This window comes from Gymnoscopelus microlampas (assembly GCF_963454915.1).
Source record: "Gymnoscopelus microlampas genome assembly, chromosome: 13".
NCBI lineage: Eukaryota > Metazoa > Chordata > Actinopteri > Myctophiformes > Myctophidae > Gymnoscopelus > Gymnoscopelus microlampas.
The window spans coordinates 28,790,730-28,808,163 of record NC_139950.1 but is presented as its reverse complement, the minus strand read 5'-3'; the positions used below and the strand labels follow the sequence as shown (position 1 = coordinate 28,808,163).

At 40.6% G+C, this 17,434-nt stretch overlaps 1 protein-coding gene across 1 annotated transcript in view; it reads right to left on the bottom strand.

The window, feature by feature from the left end:
• Positions 1-17,434, bottom strand: part of LOC311058033 (attractin-like protein 1) — a 337,913-nt gene that overhangs the window by 258,913 nt on the left and 61,566 nt on the right. The window contains exons 5-7 of the mRNA XM_084075308.1: positions 16,343-16,551; positions 5,637-5,811; positions 5,230-5,317 (exon numbers count right to left, since the gene is read on the bottom strand). Of these exons, the coding sequence (XP_083931434.1) occupies positions 5,230-5,317; positions 5,637-5,811; positions 16,343-16,551 (472 nt within the window). The remainder of the gene's footprint in view (positions 1-5,229; positions 5,318-5,636; positions 5,812-16,342; positions 16,552-17,434) is intronic.

Here is a 17,434-nt window from a genome sequence, read left to right as displayed (position 1 = left end):
CTGCAAGTACTTAGACCAACAGACAAACTGTCAAAAGGTGTGAAGATGAGTTATCGGGGAACAGAACTGCTGTGGCAGATGGGCCTTCCACATCATAATAACACTGTTCCATTGGCTGCTATGACTCTACGCTCCTTATCTTGTTCATGGCCTCGTACACAAACCATCAGGGAATCACACTTTGTAAACAACAGCTTGTTACTATTTTGTAATTATGATCTTGCTAATGACGAGGCAGATGTGTGTCTCTGTTGCAGTGACAGCTACAATGATGCTCAGACCTCCCTACACTAAAATACTGAGTGTTCATTTAACAGTGTACAAATGGATGAATTAACACTGAGGATTTTACCGTGTAACAGGCAGCCTCTCATGATGTCATCAAGGTAACTTCAATCATTTCCGTTTAGAGGTTTTGTAAATTTCTTTTTTTGTTTTTTCATAGAATTCTCTGACCATGAAGTCAGAATCTAATACCTTAAATAACACAATGTTCCTGTTCTGTTACAGCGGTGGAAATGTTTTGCTGCCTACTCTTAGGGGCTGCAAAGACTGACAAGTGTAGAAGGTCAGCTCGACTTGTCACTTGTCACAGTTCCATAACCACTTTCACCTTGGCGACCCTATTGCATGTCTTTCAAGGCAAAAAAAAATCTCAATTTTCCCCCAAAAAATCGACTGTGCAAGCTCACAACCTGTTGCATCACAAAAAACAATGTGAGCTTGTAAATCAGCTATTTCCGCTATTCGTCATACAACGAGGTATATAGGGCTTAAAGGACGACTTCACCCATTTTCAACCTATCTTCATATAATAGGCCCTCACTAATGCTAATGATAAAATGGTACAATTTTTTTCTACTTGGTCTGTGTCTCATAGGAGGGCTGTGGACAGTTCAGAAGCCCGTCTACCAGTGACATCAGCATTAGGCAGGATTTTTTTTTCAACAAGATTTAAAACATTTTATTTAGATTTTTATTAACGCGAGAACAATGGCTTCTATTATTGCATTGCAACTTTCCAGGAATACAAAGCCTGCAGTTTCTATTAGCTTGGATTCCCCATCGATGATGTCACTGGTAGACAGGTTTCTGAACTGTCTACAGCTCTCCTCTGAGACACAGACAGAGTAGAAAGAAATGGTACAGTTTTATCATGAGCATTAGTGAGGACCTATTACTGTATATGAAGATAGGTTGAAAATGGGTGAAGTCGTCCTTTAAGTGGTTATACAGTTTGATCAAGCTGACTTCAGAAAACGTTCTGTCGAAACCCACAGTTCGTGTCTCAATAATGGCGAAGCGCAGTGGCTTTAATTTTTGTTTTAGTCTGATTGGGTTCACCACCGCGAACACAATCATAAAAAACATAATAGTATGCCTACAAATAATATCTCTTCTCTCCCAAAAAGACACTAACAAACCCTGAACAGACTCAAACTGTTGTCAGTGCCGATTAAATCTCAACTCAATGCGGTCCCATCTAACCTCACAAGATGTTTTTTGTGGTTGTATATAGATAGTATAAAGCCCAATTCATAGTCAGCAAATAAAGTACATGGACATGGGGTCCACAGGGTTCACACAAACTCATAACGGACCCTGAGCGGATGCCTGCATACAAGGTCCACACAGTCATTTGTTTTGTGTCCGTTGTGACATGTCCATGGGAAATATTGATACAATGGAGTGGTTACACTTTGAGTATGCTTAAAGTACAGTACGCTCGATTATGAAAGGCATACAGTCCACTGGATTTTCCATCTGTCTACTCGTTTCCTCTGTCTACTCGTTGCTTTTATTTGATAGTCACAATGGACAGAGGAAAAAGAGACTAGGGGAGTAACATGCAGCAAATGGTCCAGCTGGCCGGGAATCAAACCAGGGACTCACTCGTCAGGCATTAGATCCCATGTTCAGTGGTGGACAGTAACAAATTACATTTGAGTACTGTACGTACATTATCTTTTTATATCTGTACTTTACTTGAGCATTTATATATTTTTTATAATTATGACTTTCACTCCAATACATTTCAAAGACAAAAACTGTACTTTTGACTCCACTACGTTTCTAGAAGGGAACCGGAACATGAACCACTTAACCGCCCCTTTTTAAAAATATATGAAAATATTAGATCTACAAGCTCACACGTGCTAGCCAGGCTACACACGTGAATGTGACAATTTTTCACTATTTGTTTATTATTTTCAGATTTCATTGCATTTTGGGGGAAATTTCAGCATTTCAACACCACATTATTAAAATGATAATATTTTATTAAATAATAAGTATTGTTAAAATCAAGTACTCCAGTACTTTAACTCAAGTACAAATTTGTCAGAGCAACTTTCACTTGTAGTTGACCAGCAGACGTATCTATACTTTGACTCAAGTACTGGGGTTGAGTACTTTGGTCCACCACTGCCCTTGTGGTATGCGCCTTAATGACTCAGCTATCGGGTCACCCCGGAGTCAACTTCCTTAATGCTTAATTGACACACTTGAGTCTTCAGATTACTACATTCCCCTTGCCAGAATCCAGCCTCTCTTGCCAGCAACAGGCTGCCATTTTTCCTGCCAGCAGTGCAGTGATAACAACATTAGTGAGGAGCCAGCCAGTATACCAGGGTCAAGCTCGGGAGTCAAAGGTGAGGGGTCAAACAGTCTGCTCATGGCTGAGGCCTCCCACCCAGATGGTCTCCATGGCTCTGCTCTCTGCTTGGGTAAAAATAACACACACATTCTAGCCTAAAAGGAAGCCATACCAAATGTGTGTGTGTGTGTGTGTGTGTGTGTGTGTGTGTGTGTGTGTGTGTGTGTGTGTGTGTGTGTGTGTGTGTGTGTGTGTGTGTGTGTGTGTGTGTGTGTGTGTGTGTGTGTGTGTGTGTGTGTGTGGGCTAGTGTAAGAGGTATCATGTGAGGGCTCCATTTTAATGACATTTACTGTAACAGAGCTGTTTCGATGTCAGCACTGTAAGCTAACCTGAGCACAAATCCACAGGCTTCAGTTCATCCGTCACGCTCTCCTCTACAGCACAGATGATGCCTTCATTACACAACTTTGTATTTACCCCCCCCAGCCCCCACCCCCACTCCGCCTTCGCTGAGTGTGTTTACATGTACAGTAATAATTCTAAATGGTCATGTAAACACTTTACCCTGTGCAAGGTGTTTACATCACAGTAAGCATAACCATAGCAAGATTTCAGCTCCATTGAATTACTACATCTAAACACCGCAGTCAGATTTCTTTCAGGTCTGTCTGGGGAGAAACCTGGTTACTAATTACCAAGCCATGGAAAACAGGTTATTAGAATGTACTGCACATGTAGACTACCTTTGCACTGAATAGTCTGACTTTGTTATTTGACGAAATGTAAGCCCTTGTGACACGACAATCATTCTCTATAGAACATCTTAGAAGGCACTTCTTTTTTGTGTCAGTACTACTCTCGTGTAGGCAAATGGAATCCTAAGAGAATTTATGGTGTTGTTTAAAAAGTTGGACAAGCAACTGCATTAAGTGGCTCAAATATCGTCTGTCAGACATGTTTTTGAGGCAGTTTAAACTTCCAGTGCTCCAATGTGAGGCACTACAAAATCAGTAGTCCTTAACCTTTTGCGACCTCGCCGTCTTAAAGCACCACTTAAGTGCTGCGCACAGATAGACAACACAACACTGAAGATGGTTTTAAAGGACAGCGCAAGTACAGCCACCAGTGATGTCCAGTAGAGTCCATTTGTCCCACTTTGTGAAAACAAATGATGCATTCCAAATGGGTACTAAAAGGGTTTGTTACTGCCACCAAATCACTTCATTTCAAAATGTGCAACTAAAGCCAGTACCAGTGAGTGCACAGATATAACAGCTGGGTTAGCTCTCTAATTCATACAGTACATTTGATTCTACAAGTGCAGACACACACACACACACACACACACACACACACACACACACACACACACACACACACACACACACACACACACACACACACACACACACACACACACACACACACACACACACACACACACACAAGTTCAGATGTAGGTGAAACTACTTCATTTCAATTACACTGTTTTGTAGCCAGGTCGACTTATTGTCATCCCTAAGAAAATTGGGGGCCTACAAAGAACAAACTGACGCACACGGACACGCACACGCACCCGCACACACACCCGCACACACACACAGATCTGAATGCGGTCAGAGGTGAGAACATCAATCATTCTTCCATGTCTTCATCCCAGACCCTCTTAGCCACAAAGGGGTGTGTGCGTGTGTGTGTGTGTGTGTGTGTGTGTGTGTGTGTGTGTGTGTGTGTGTGTGTGTGTGTGTGTGTGTGTGTGTGTGTCTGTCTGGCTGTGAGTCTATGTACGTAAGGGTGCACATGCTGGATGAGTGCATATATGCGCAAGTGTGTAATGTATACCATAAACCCACTACTAGTGAAGTTGACCGCACATATATCTATATTACTTGGCAGAATGTGATAGGGAGTCTTTTTGCAGAGAATTCTTGCCATAAGCAACATTGCATATTCTACTACAGTTTATACGGTACCTCAAAAATCTAATTTAAGCACATTTCAAGCGCAGCACAGCCATTTTTGTGTGTGTGTGTGTGTGTGTGTGTGTGTGTGTGTGTGTGTGTGTGTGTGTGTGTGTGTGTGTGTGTGTGTCTCACTATGCCTCACTACAAATCTAGTCATGCAACTCTGTCTAGGTCATCCTCGGATGAGCCCTCCAGCAGCGTCTCCAGTCATCTCAATCTTCTGCATAGATCTATTTTTCATGCAAAGCGCAGAGAAATAGATGCAGAACATGTGTCCTTCCGTCTCTCCATATTTGGGAATGACTGACATCATCATCAATATGATGTCAGAGATCCACATCATGGGAGCCACACTGCTATCGGACCTCATCTTGTTTGCGTACAACATATCTTTTTAGGTATTTCGTTATAATATTAGGATACGGTTTGTGAGGGTATGTCAGAATTATTATAATAGTCACAAATAAACCAATTCCATTCAAACCAACACAATGTTCAAGACTTCAGTAAAAATGTAAGCACCTTTAAGCTTAAAAGTTCAAGGATAATCAGCCAACCCTTTTGGCCTTTTGTAACTCAAGAGTGTACAAATGTAGGCAAATGGACCCGTAAGGGCAGTACAGTGTGTGACGGAGATGAAGGACAGAGTGTGTAGAACGCAGTGTTACCTGGTAGAGTGCGAGAGAGTGTCCATATCTGTACAGAGGACCGTTGGTGACAGGCACCACGTCCCAGGTGGTGGTTTCCAGGTTGTAGCTTGAAGAAACAAGACAAAGCGAGAGAGAGAGAGAGTGTGTAGTCGAAACCGAAAGAAAAAAGATAGGCAAGACGCATATGGTCACAGGATATAAGGATTAAAATAAAGCTACAAAAGGTTCAAGTTCAATGTGAGAGACTCTTAGTAGGGTACACATCACCCTCTTACTTTTTTTATGATTCCTATTTGTATATATAATATAATAATAATAATATTTATATTCTCGGTATTATTTACTGCAGGCCTTTTACTTTATGTTCTTTTGTAAAGTGACCTTGGGTCCAAGAAAGGCGCTATATGAATATAAAGTATCATTACTTGAGGAGCATGTGGTAGTTGGAGTAGTTGAAGGAATAGCCGCCCACCACCCACATCAGGCCAGAGTGCACCAGGGCTCTGTGGGACGCCCGGCCCAGAGACTGGGCTGACGGTTTGACGCTAGGCAGCATCCAGAACGCCTCCGTGGAAGGAACCGAGAGAGAACAATCTGGGCCTAGAGGACAGAGAGGGAGAGAGAGAGAACACAGTACATGCATAATATTAATTTCACTCAGAGAGAGTACAAATGGAAACGTGAGGGTCCAATTTTTTGTACACTCGACTCGACACATGGCTTTACTGTGTAAAGCTGTATAGTAAAATCTCCAAAATGACACATACGTGTTAAAGGTAGGGTAAGTGATTTTCTTTGGTTAAAATAAGTGTTAAATATCTCTATATTCTGATACTCATTGCTATAGTGTTCGTTCAGTAACAGGAGTCTTTGTGTCTCTCCAGCTCTCAAACAGAAAATGCTGTTTCAGGGCAGGATACCAATTTTATCCAATCAGGTAGAGAACTCAGACAGGATGCAGATCAAACAAGTGAAAATGGAAGTGATGATACAAAGAAATGAGCAGAGAAAATTGGAACTGGAACATGGAAAATTAAGCTGATATATGGTACTACTCTCTCCGGATTGGCTGAAATGTTGCAACTTAAAAAAAAAATAATCTGTTTATTAAAGAGCTGCTGGAGAGATGGGGAGACTCCTGTTACTGAACAAACACTCTATAGCAATGATTACTATCAGAATATAGAGCTTTAACCTTAACAAAAGGCATTTATTTTTAACCCAAAAATATCACTTACCCTACCTTTAATTATACACACACACACACACACACACACACACACACACACACACACACACACACACACACACACACACACACACACACACACACACACACACACACACACACACACACACACACACACACATGGTTATGAAATGGTTGGTTATGAAACTCAACATACAATGTAAGTTTTGATTTGATTAATGAGGCAATAGACTAGAGATATCTGTTGGCGGTTATGATGGCCTGATGGCCCAGCAAGGCACCACACTGCCATCTACTGGTTTTGGCAAGTCACATTATGCTGACGAGGACACCACATATCCATCATTTGTCATTTCGCAGAGTGGGTGGTCTTCTCCCCATACATACAGTGGCAGGGAGACATGGTAAAAAAAAAGACATTGGTGGGATTCAGCCCTAGACCAACTTGGGGCATTTGTAAATGGAGAGGTGGGGGTCTTAACCATTAGACCATCAAAGGATATCAGGATACCAGAAAACATTTTGGGACTGTTCTTAAATGGAAGCCTTGCATTTCCATCACACAACATTTTCATAAACTACCGTCTACCCGTTCATGCATCGTTAAAACTTATAAATTATATTATAATTGGAGGGAGGTCATTTAGTGGGCTTAAAAGTAGTCAGAACTAAATTAGTTACTACCGTATCCTGGTTTTAAAGAGAAAACGCCTAGTTTCTTCTGTGAAAGAAAAAGAGAGTGGAAGTGAGCAAGGCGTTGCTATGGAGATACAGTATGCATATTTAAACGTGTAAAAGTTTAGTTGTGCATATAGCAGATGCAGCAGGTTTCAGCACGGTGAAAGTAGACAAGTGACTGATTATGGACATAACGTTTGGGTGAGTAAAATGCACTGTTTTTTTCTCATTACAAGCAATAGACATCTTTGACTTCTATAGAGAACATTGTATTGCTCTGAAGTCGGGGACTGCCCATAAGTCCGACATTCCATTACTCCGACTACGTGGCTTCCGCGTGCGGTTAAGGTTAGGGTTAGGGTTAGGTATAGGGTTAGTATACGTCGGAACAATGAGCCGTCGGAACAATGACATGGCACCCTGAAGTCACGTTTGATCACGCAAGTTGTGAGATCCCAGTCCCTGGAATCAACACTCTGAAATAATTTAGTATAAATGTCACACACATGTGTGGTATTACGTCTTCACTGATTCATTTGGTGTGTTCTTACAGTGAAAATCTGTTCATTCTGTTATGACTGTGGTCTCACACATTTTCTTGTTCTTTTTTCTTTTACATTGTGAATTTGAGTGTGTCTCAATGTGTGTGCTGCATGCATCTCATAAGCTAACAAACCTTCCTGTGTCAGTAGCCTCTGAACTTTTATCCACCAGAGACTGTAGAGAGAATAATCGCACATCGACTGTTACTTATTTCAGGTGCGTTGGATAGTAGATAATCTGAATCAAACAAGAAGTCCCGCACACTGTATCTTGCTGTGGCAACTCACTTTTTTTATTTAATGACAAACGTTTCGGTCCGTCTGGACCTTCTTCAATAGTGTCTTACAATACTGATCACTTTGTGCTCTTACATACAAACACTCCATCTGGTTCACAGGTGTGAGACAATCCCACTCCCAATGGGAGTGTCACTCAATGATTGTCCCACCAGAGACTGCAATGAATTTGCCTCCTTATTCATCAACAAAATACAAAAAATTAGACAAGCAGTTGGCGCCTCCACATCGGGTGTGGATATGTGTGTCCACTTAAATCTAAATCTATACAATGACACAATTTAATTTGATCGATCATGAAAACTTGGAGGACATACAACATCTGAAATCCTCCTCCTGCGTGCCTTGATATACTGCCAACAGGCCTTTTTGAAAATGTTTCAAATTGCATGGCCTGATTGGCCTCCGATCTTCAACAATTAATTGTCAACACATCTCTTCAATTCAATTACATTTAATTCAGAGGGGCTTTATTGGCATGAGAAAACATACTTTTTACATTGCCAAAGGAAGAGTGGAACAATACGATCAAAACAAATAATGTATGTACAATTAAAAGGGAATAAAGAGATGTGTAACATTGCAACTTAGAGAACTGTATCTTACAAAACCATAAGAAAGAACATGGCAGCAATATTTCAATGTTTTGCATTCACTTGGTATGACATCTTTGGGACAAATAGCAGCAGATATTTCAAATCATTTAAAACTGTGCACAAATAGCAGTGGTTTTTCAAATGTGTTTAAAGGTAGTTGCTCTGTTTGTATAGTATTTCTACAGTATGTAGCGAGATCACTCGATGCAGACATCAGACAGCAGCAATACACGTTTCTTCCCACAGACCCTGAAAACAACAGTCATCAAGCCACTCTTAAAAAATAATGATCTAGAGAATTCATTAATGAACAATTATAGGCCCATACCAAACCTCCCATCTTTAATTAAAATGGAAAGAGCCACTCAGACCTGAATTTTAACAGCCACATTAACACAATTACAAGGTCAGCCCACTATCACCGTAGGAACATTATCTTATCACAGATTACAGGACTTATGTCTCAACATGATTTAGATTAGAATCATGATTTAGATCTTCAGACCAGACGACTGCAGAGGATTCAGAATACTGCTGCTCAAGTCCTTACTAATACTAATAAGAAAGTGGAGCATATCACTCCGATTCTTAGATCTTTACACTGGCTCCCTATATGTAAACAAAAAAAAAGGATTTCAAAATACTGCTGTTGGTTTATAAATCACTTAATGGTTTAGGGCCAACATTTCTGATCTTGTGCGATCATGAACCATCCAGACCTCTCAGGTCATCTGGGACAGGTCTGCTTTATGTCCCTAGAGAGGCAGCATTGTAATTTTCATCGAGTGATCCCGTACCAACCACGATGCACCTGTCAATTTGTGTGTCCCATCCATAGCCTATATATGCGTTCATTGAAGGAAGTTTACATGTTTTTGCTGCTGCTATGAATGTCATCCCATCACGCAGAGAATGTTGTCCGAGTGAATATCATGGAAAAGTGGAGATATTTGACAAAATACACGTTTTCTGCCAGAACTTTAACTTTAAACAGTTGACCCAAAGTTGTGCAATTAATTATGGAAGAGTAGCCTATCCTTCACAAGGAGCACTGAAAATCCTCTATGAAAGTGCATTGTGTTTTCTGTGGCTGTGTGTAATAAATGCAATGTATGGAATTAAGCTGCAAGCCTGCAACTAGCTACTGATAAACAGTAAGATTGCTGATTCTGCTATTTCTCCTATACAAATAAACGTGCATTGCCTTGCCATATTTATTTATTTTTTATAAACTACACTGGTTATAGTTTGGAAAAAAAAGGATCCACTGCATGATAACTTATACTGGACAGTGGACACTGGTTTTTATTTAACCTTTCCTTGTATTAATGTTCCAAACCTTTCCAAACTGGCATCAAAGGGTTCTAAAACGACTACAGAATAGACCCTGGTGATATATTTCCAAACACTGTCTTGCACATAGACCTCAGATAGTTCCTGGAAGATCTCTACCAGGCAATATCTATCTGCACAATATGCAATCAGATTCTTTATGTCTTACCATTTAAAGGTGCATCACAAATGGTCTACTCTGCTGCATCTCTACTGCAATAATCATCACAGGTGCAAACAATAACACTAATTGTTTGCACAATACAAAAGGGCCATTCGCACCGACACCGAGCACTACAATATAAATATCATTCACTACCATTGTCGTTAAAGTTGCAGTGTGGACTCTGCCATTCACTTGAGTTAGAATATATATTTTTTAACTATATTAATAGTTCTAGTTACATAGCTAAGATAGCTATTAACAGGGAGGGCAAGTAAACCAAGGGGGACATCTAGTGGGAATCCAAGGAACAATCGTGAGGGGAAATAAACCACAGTAAAACCCTTCAGTGTTAACTTAACCATTTGTAACTCAAGCACTGAGTACTTACACTGTGTGATTAGACTGCAAAGGGAAATCAACAGCATTAGATCTTTCAACTTGACTGGTTTGTCTTAGATAAATGCTGGTTAATCTGGGTTTAACGTTCTCGTCTTGTTTCTGATCCTATCTGACCCTGTTGGGGTTTATATTACATTTCAATTCCTATATCCACCTACGTGGTAGTAGTGGTAATCTGACATACTGCAAAGCCGACATGGCCATCTGGCCATGCATGTTCAACTCGATGAATCCATCGTTATTTATTCATGATGAAATACAACATATTTGGACATTGTGAAGTCATGTAGACGCTGTGTGTTGGAATTTATGCAGTTTATCTTTATTTGAAGTCTGCTCTGATACGCTATCTAAATGTAAACCAAATTTGTCAAGTTCGTACAACACGCAATATAAATGTACAAATGCATAGGTAGATGATGAGAGATGTTGATTTGATGTGGTGAGATTTGAGGGGAATGAAGTGAAGAGGGACAAAGGTGCATCATGATCCTTACATTAATGGAACACACAAACCGTGCAGGATTGCCATGACAACCTTTATCATCCAGTGTGTGTGCGTGTGTGTGTGAGTGTAAGCGTGTGCATGTGTGCCTATTGGCTGTAGGGCTGCAATAGTTAATCGAACTAATTGATTTTATTGATTGAAACAGGAAAGCTGAGCTTAACGGACCATGCCAATCTAAAAACATAATTTTCTACTCACAGATTTGGCCATATGGTAGGCTACATAAAGACAGAATATTTTGACATTTGATTGCTTCATTTTTAGAGTTTGTGGTTGGTGTAAATTCCTTTACATTGAGTGATTAAGTTGTTAAAATGATGCAGAACGGAACCTACGTGATAATATTCTACTTGAATTATCTTCGTAAATTAATCTTTAATCTATGGACTATTTTCAACTACTTTCAACTACTTTTCAAATCAATCCCCCCTTGAAGACCAAACAAATCATGGTATGCTTTGGAAGATGGTCTGAAATAATAATGAGCCGTAGTCGACAACCTAAACATACCAGACCACTCGTATGGTCCTTTTACCTCGTGAACCTATAGAGTTCCTTTTAAACATCAAAAAATCAATGAATATAGCAGATTTACAAGGTCACAGCATGTCACAATGCGACACGTTGTGAGGCACTATTTTTGGCAAAGAAGTTTGGTCTTTACAAACATCCTGTAGCCTGCGGAGACTGAACGGCAAAGACGTGATGGTCTGACTTGGTTTCTAATGTGTCAGCATTCCTCGCCAGAGCATTTATACGTGAGCATCAGTGTTGCCAGATTATGAGAGAGAAATAAGCAACCAGGTCTATGAAAACAATACTATAGGGCACATGAGCTCTTTCAACCTATATGCATCGGCTATTGGAAAATAGCCGATCTACAAGCTCACAACGTCACGTTGTGAGCTTGTAGATCGGCTATTTTCAAAAAAATCCTGGGATTTAAAAAAAAATATTTTTGAAACATTTTAACAACACAAATCTGGTACGGAGGTCTCTGGCATTAAAAAAAGTTTTCAGATGGGGATGCGCGGACAATTACATATTAATTTGGGGGTCCTTGACATGAAAATGTTTGAGAACCACTGGTTTAAACAACATTAGGAAACAAGCCCAAATAAGCAACTTACACTTTAGAAACAAGCCCAAAAAAACACATCCCACCACAATTACCAATATTAACAAGCTACTATACAGAAAAACAAGCCCAAAGTCGCTTATAAGCAGACATGGCAACAGTGGTGGGCATGTCTGCAAATGGAAAGGAAACAATATCGTTGCTGTAGGACAGAAAGCTTGTATCTCCATACATTTCAAGTTATATGTTGTTTCATTTTTGTAAAATGAATGCCCTACTTCGTCATACTACAGTGTCACACAAACGTAGCAAAAATAGCCGATCTAAAAGCTTGTAGGTCGTGGGTTTATTTTTTTGTGAAAGTGGTTAAAATGTGTTTATGGGTTTTTATAAATATTGAGCTTGTGATTGAATAATAACTACATGAGATCCATTGGAAAACAGGTTATTTTTTCCATTTCCTGAAAAGTAACGCTTTTGGACATCCAAGGTTTCCACCCGACAGCGATGATATAAACATTGGGATGATGGTGACTGGCAGATTCAGCAGCAATGAGTAGACTGTGGCTTTGTTTCTGTGCTCTGGAGGCATGGTGGTAGCTGACCACAACATTGCAAGGTCTCCTGTTCTATTCCAGCTGGAGGAGACCTGTGCCTCTGACCAAAGCTTCCTGTCTTTTTAATATCCCATCAAAATCGAAAGAATCGAAAGAAAATACTTTGTACTTCAGCATCCATCCAGGAGGGGGCGGTGCTACACAATCTAGCAATAGCAGGGCAACTACATTGCAACAGCTGCTGTAAGAGTTTAAGAATGATGTTAACGTTTACTGATTATGAAAGGAGGAACATTATATTGTCAATGTCCTTGTATCTCCATAGTTCAACTTTTATACATATTTTTTATTTATGTTTTTGTTTTGCTATGAATGAAATCCCTATTTTATACTTTTATACTATGTAGTAGCAAAAATAGCCAAGCTACAATTTCATAAATAGGGACAAATTATGGTTTAAAGTGGGTAAGTCTGTCTATTTAACAAATTAAAATTATTACGTGATAAAATAAAAACTAGATTGGATCCACAGCTTGGTGAGCTGTGGATAGTATGCACCGGACTGTCATCATAAGAGTGATGGTATATGAGAATCTTTTGTCCCGAATGTTTGATACTGACTACAATACAATTACAACTGGCCAATCAACTAAATAGTGACATCTGATGAGTCACACTGATGATGATTTAGAACAAATCAGCAATGTTTTAACATTGGAGTTTTGGACCCAAAAAAACCCCAAAACAGATAGTGGGTGAAATACTAAATGAGCATCCCTAAGGCCTCCAGCTTAGGGATGTAGCAGAACTATCCAATAGGCTCTGTGTATTACTGTAGTCCTGGGTTTCCAGAAGGTGGTATGCCTATTTCCTATACCGGTTCATTTTAACCACAGCTTTGTTTGATCAAAGAGTAACTATGTAACCTCTTTGGTGTGATTGCCTCAGAATTTAATTGGAAACACATGTGAAGGTATCATATCTGTTTACAGTTCATTATCTGCTGCCAATCAAACAAAGTATGGGAAAATGCCGAAACAGGAAACGGGTATGCCACCTTCTGGAAACATGGCTGGGACTACAGTTATGCACAGAGCCTACTGCAGGAAAAGGAAAGTACGCACGTTTTAATGTCTGCGCACATTCAACTCAGTCTGAGTTACAGAGACCGATGGAGAGAGGTTGACAATGAAAGTGTATGAGAATGAGCAGAGGGAAGACAGGCATGACGTACATCTGGTAATCATATGCTGCACTGTTCCTTCAGTCTTAAATATGAGAGAAACTCATATGGATATGGAAGCATCAACTGAAGGTGAAAAAGTACTAATTTATCCAAAGAAAATATATGTCTTTCTCCAAACGTTATCAAATGCAACTCAATATCATACATGACAGAGTCACATACCTGACAAAATTGCCAGGGTGGTTTGTTTATTTTTGGAACACATTTCTTATCGCGTCATATTATGACGGGATCTAAGATTCCCCTATGGGAATCCGGATTCCAATACAAAAGATAACGCTGTGACCCAGGGGTAGTGGGAGTGACGTCGGTACGGTACCTCATGCTTTAATGGAGGGGAAACTTACAGACACACACGAACACGCGCGCGCGCGCGCACACACACACACACACACACACAGAGCACAGAGCTGTTAAGATGTTTGGATTTTTGCACACAAAAACGGAGCAGGTCTTTATTTTGTAGTTACAGTTGAGTTGAGTTATTGAGTTTCGAGTTAACTTAGTTTGTCTTACAAATGTGCCAAAGTCTAAATTGAGCATATCAATGAAAACACGCGCACACACAATCATGCACTCGCAGACATGCACTCGCAGACATGCACATGCACATGCACATGCACATGCACATGCACATGCACATGCACATGCACATGCACACGCACACGCACACGCACACGCACACGCGCACGCGCACGCACACACACACACTTTGTGTTAGAATGTGTAGCACATGTTCAATTTTGGTGCCAAATTGGTTTTGGAGTGAGATTTGACACTTGGCACAGTTTATGTTTTAATAAACAATTTAACAGAATATGTTTTTGCCTGCCTATCTGTTCGACTGGAAAAAATTGCAATTGCAAGATGCAATTTTCCTGCCAAAGATTTTTGGGCAGGATTTCCTCTTTTGTCAACAAAAGTGCTCTCAAGACTAGCTGGAGCCCTCATTCAATGTAATTTTGATTATGCTTGCACCTCTTGGTTCTCCAACATCTCAAAACACCTCTCACCTCCCAAAACAAACAGATACGACTACTTCTCGGCCTTAAGCCCATGACCCACCTAATTCCAACACACTTTGCTAGTATGGGATGGCTCAATAGAAGACAGGGTTAAGAATCAATGGAATTGTTTTTTAAGATAGTGAAAGGGACGATGCCCTCAATACCCTCATACAGTACCTGTCTAAAAACGTCTCCAAAGTGAGTGACATCCACAGCCACAGCACTAGAGGGAGCGACCATGAACAGGTACCATCCCAATTTAGAACAAACATGAGAAAATTATCATTCTACTACTCTGCCACCAAAATGTGGAATGCCCTGACACCATCCATTAAAGGATGTGTATCACTGGTCTCTTTCAAAATTGGCCTCAAAAAACATCTATCAGGAGACCACAAGGGGAGGTAAATGTAAATTCCAAACGAAAGGCCGTTTTTCCTTTCTCTCCTTCGTACATATAGTTTGCATTTGTTGACGACATGTATTATTGTGTGAATTATTTATACTATGTTAATGACATTTTTATCTTACTGTACCACGTGATGTTTACATTTTTGAAAGTATTCAATCAATCAAAAACTAACTTGAAAAAAAAGCTGAAACAATATGTAGTAAACTCCTTTTGCTGTGTTGCTGTAGCTGAGCTTGCTATATTTCTCTGGGGAGCAAGCTTCAATGTAGTGAAGCTTAATTTAATGTAGAGTAACTGGTTCATTAGCTCACTACACTTTACAAGTAGCTTGGCCAACATTGGTAGAGAGGATATACAATGATGATCACATGCTGCGCTACTCTTTCAGAACTCAGTCTGAGCTGCCTTAACTCCGTTTTTACCCTCTTTTGCAGAGGTTAGGGTCGATCAAAAAGGCAGAGAAAGATGGAGGAAGACCATCTGTATGAGAGAAGAGGACGAACACAGTAGAGACATTGTACAACTAATGTACTGGAATCATTATATACATATGGTACACACATACCGGTACACACGTGAGCGCGTGTGCGCGCGCGCACACACACACACACACACACACACACACACACACACACACACACACACACACACACACACACACACACACACACACACACACACACACACACACACACACACACACACACACACACACACACACACACACACAGAGTATATCTCCAAGACAAACATTTGCCATGTATTTGCCACAATGTGGAAATTTGATCTGGGATGCCAGTAAGATGGCCAACATCGTACAGCGCGTGGTCCCCATTAAACTGTCTCCCACTCAGCTTCCCTGTATTGTCTGTCTCAATAAAAAACCTTTTTGGCAGCAGACTTACTATTCAGGGGGAAACAATATTCCCCTCCAGCAGTCCCCGCTTGTACTTCAAGGACATTGTACACAGTTGGGGCCAAAAAGCCCCACAGGTTCTATCAATAACGGTGGCTTTTAAACCCTATCTGTGCGTGTAATCTCCCTGATTAAATTCTACCCTCCGGTCCATAATTCCCATTTAACCCCGTGGCTGCTGCCGTACCTTGCCAGCTGTCGTTGCAGACGCAGAGCTTCTCTCCGGTGAGGTCGCAGTAGCCATGGTCCGGGCTGCCACAGTTGTCCCTGCAGTAAGGGATGTTGCAGGCCTCGCCCTTCCAGTAGTTCTCACACTCGCAGTACACGCGGCCAGACACCGAGTTGGCACTGCTGCATCTCCCGTGGCCCGAACAGTTGTTAGGACAAGAGTTTATCCTGGGACAGAGCGAAAGGAGAGAGAATGTAAATTAACCCATTCAATCCGGGAACGCATCTGTATCATTTTAAGATTTCTTTGGCTATTCAAAAATAGCAGATCTACAAAGCTCATAGCTTGTAGATCTGCTATTTTTGAAAAATTGTGAACATTTGTATATCTTTGAATATATATGTTTTAAACATTTGTAAAATATTTTGTTCCAGGGACCCCCAGAAGCAAAGATTTTTGTTGCAAATGTTAGCTTAAAATATATATATATTCAAAGATTTGCACACATAGCACGGCACTCGGTGCTATGAGCTTATATATCTGCTATTTTTGAATAGCAGATATTAGATAGAAGAAATCTAAAATGACAGTGATGCGTTACCGGTCTTAATGGGTTAAGAAAGAGAAGGCGCATTTCCATAAAGATTATTCCATGGCATTTCTGCTTCAGTGGACAACATTCAGGCTTGATTGACAGGGTTGCGGGGATAGAACCAGGGGTGGCAGGAACCTGACTTGAACACACAATGTTGTATTTACATAGTAAGCCCTACAGGCTGCTATTGCTAGGATGGCCCTGGGCAATGTGGTGGGTGAGAGAGAGAGAGAGAGAGAGGGAGAGAGTATGGAGAGAGAGAGAGAGATAGAGAGTTTTTGGGATAGGAAGAGATGGCAATTATCAACAGTTAGAGGATAGCCGAGTCACAAAGGGCAGAGGCTGTCAGTTTCCACACGGGTGTGGAAAGAATTTGAAGCGATCTTTTCACATATACTGTGGCGCAAAAAAAGGAAATAAAAGCAAATTAGATGCATTTCTATCAGCCATGCTGAAGCAAAGAGACGGCTGTCTGAACGTGGCAGCTCCTGAAGTGCCAATTTATGACACCAAAA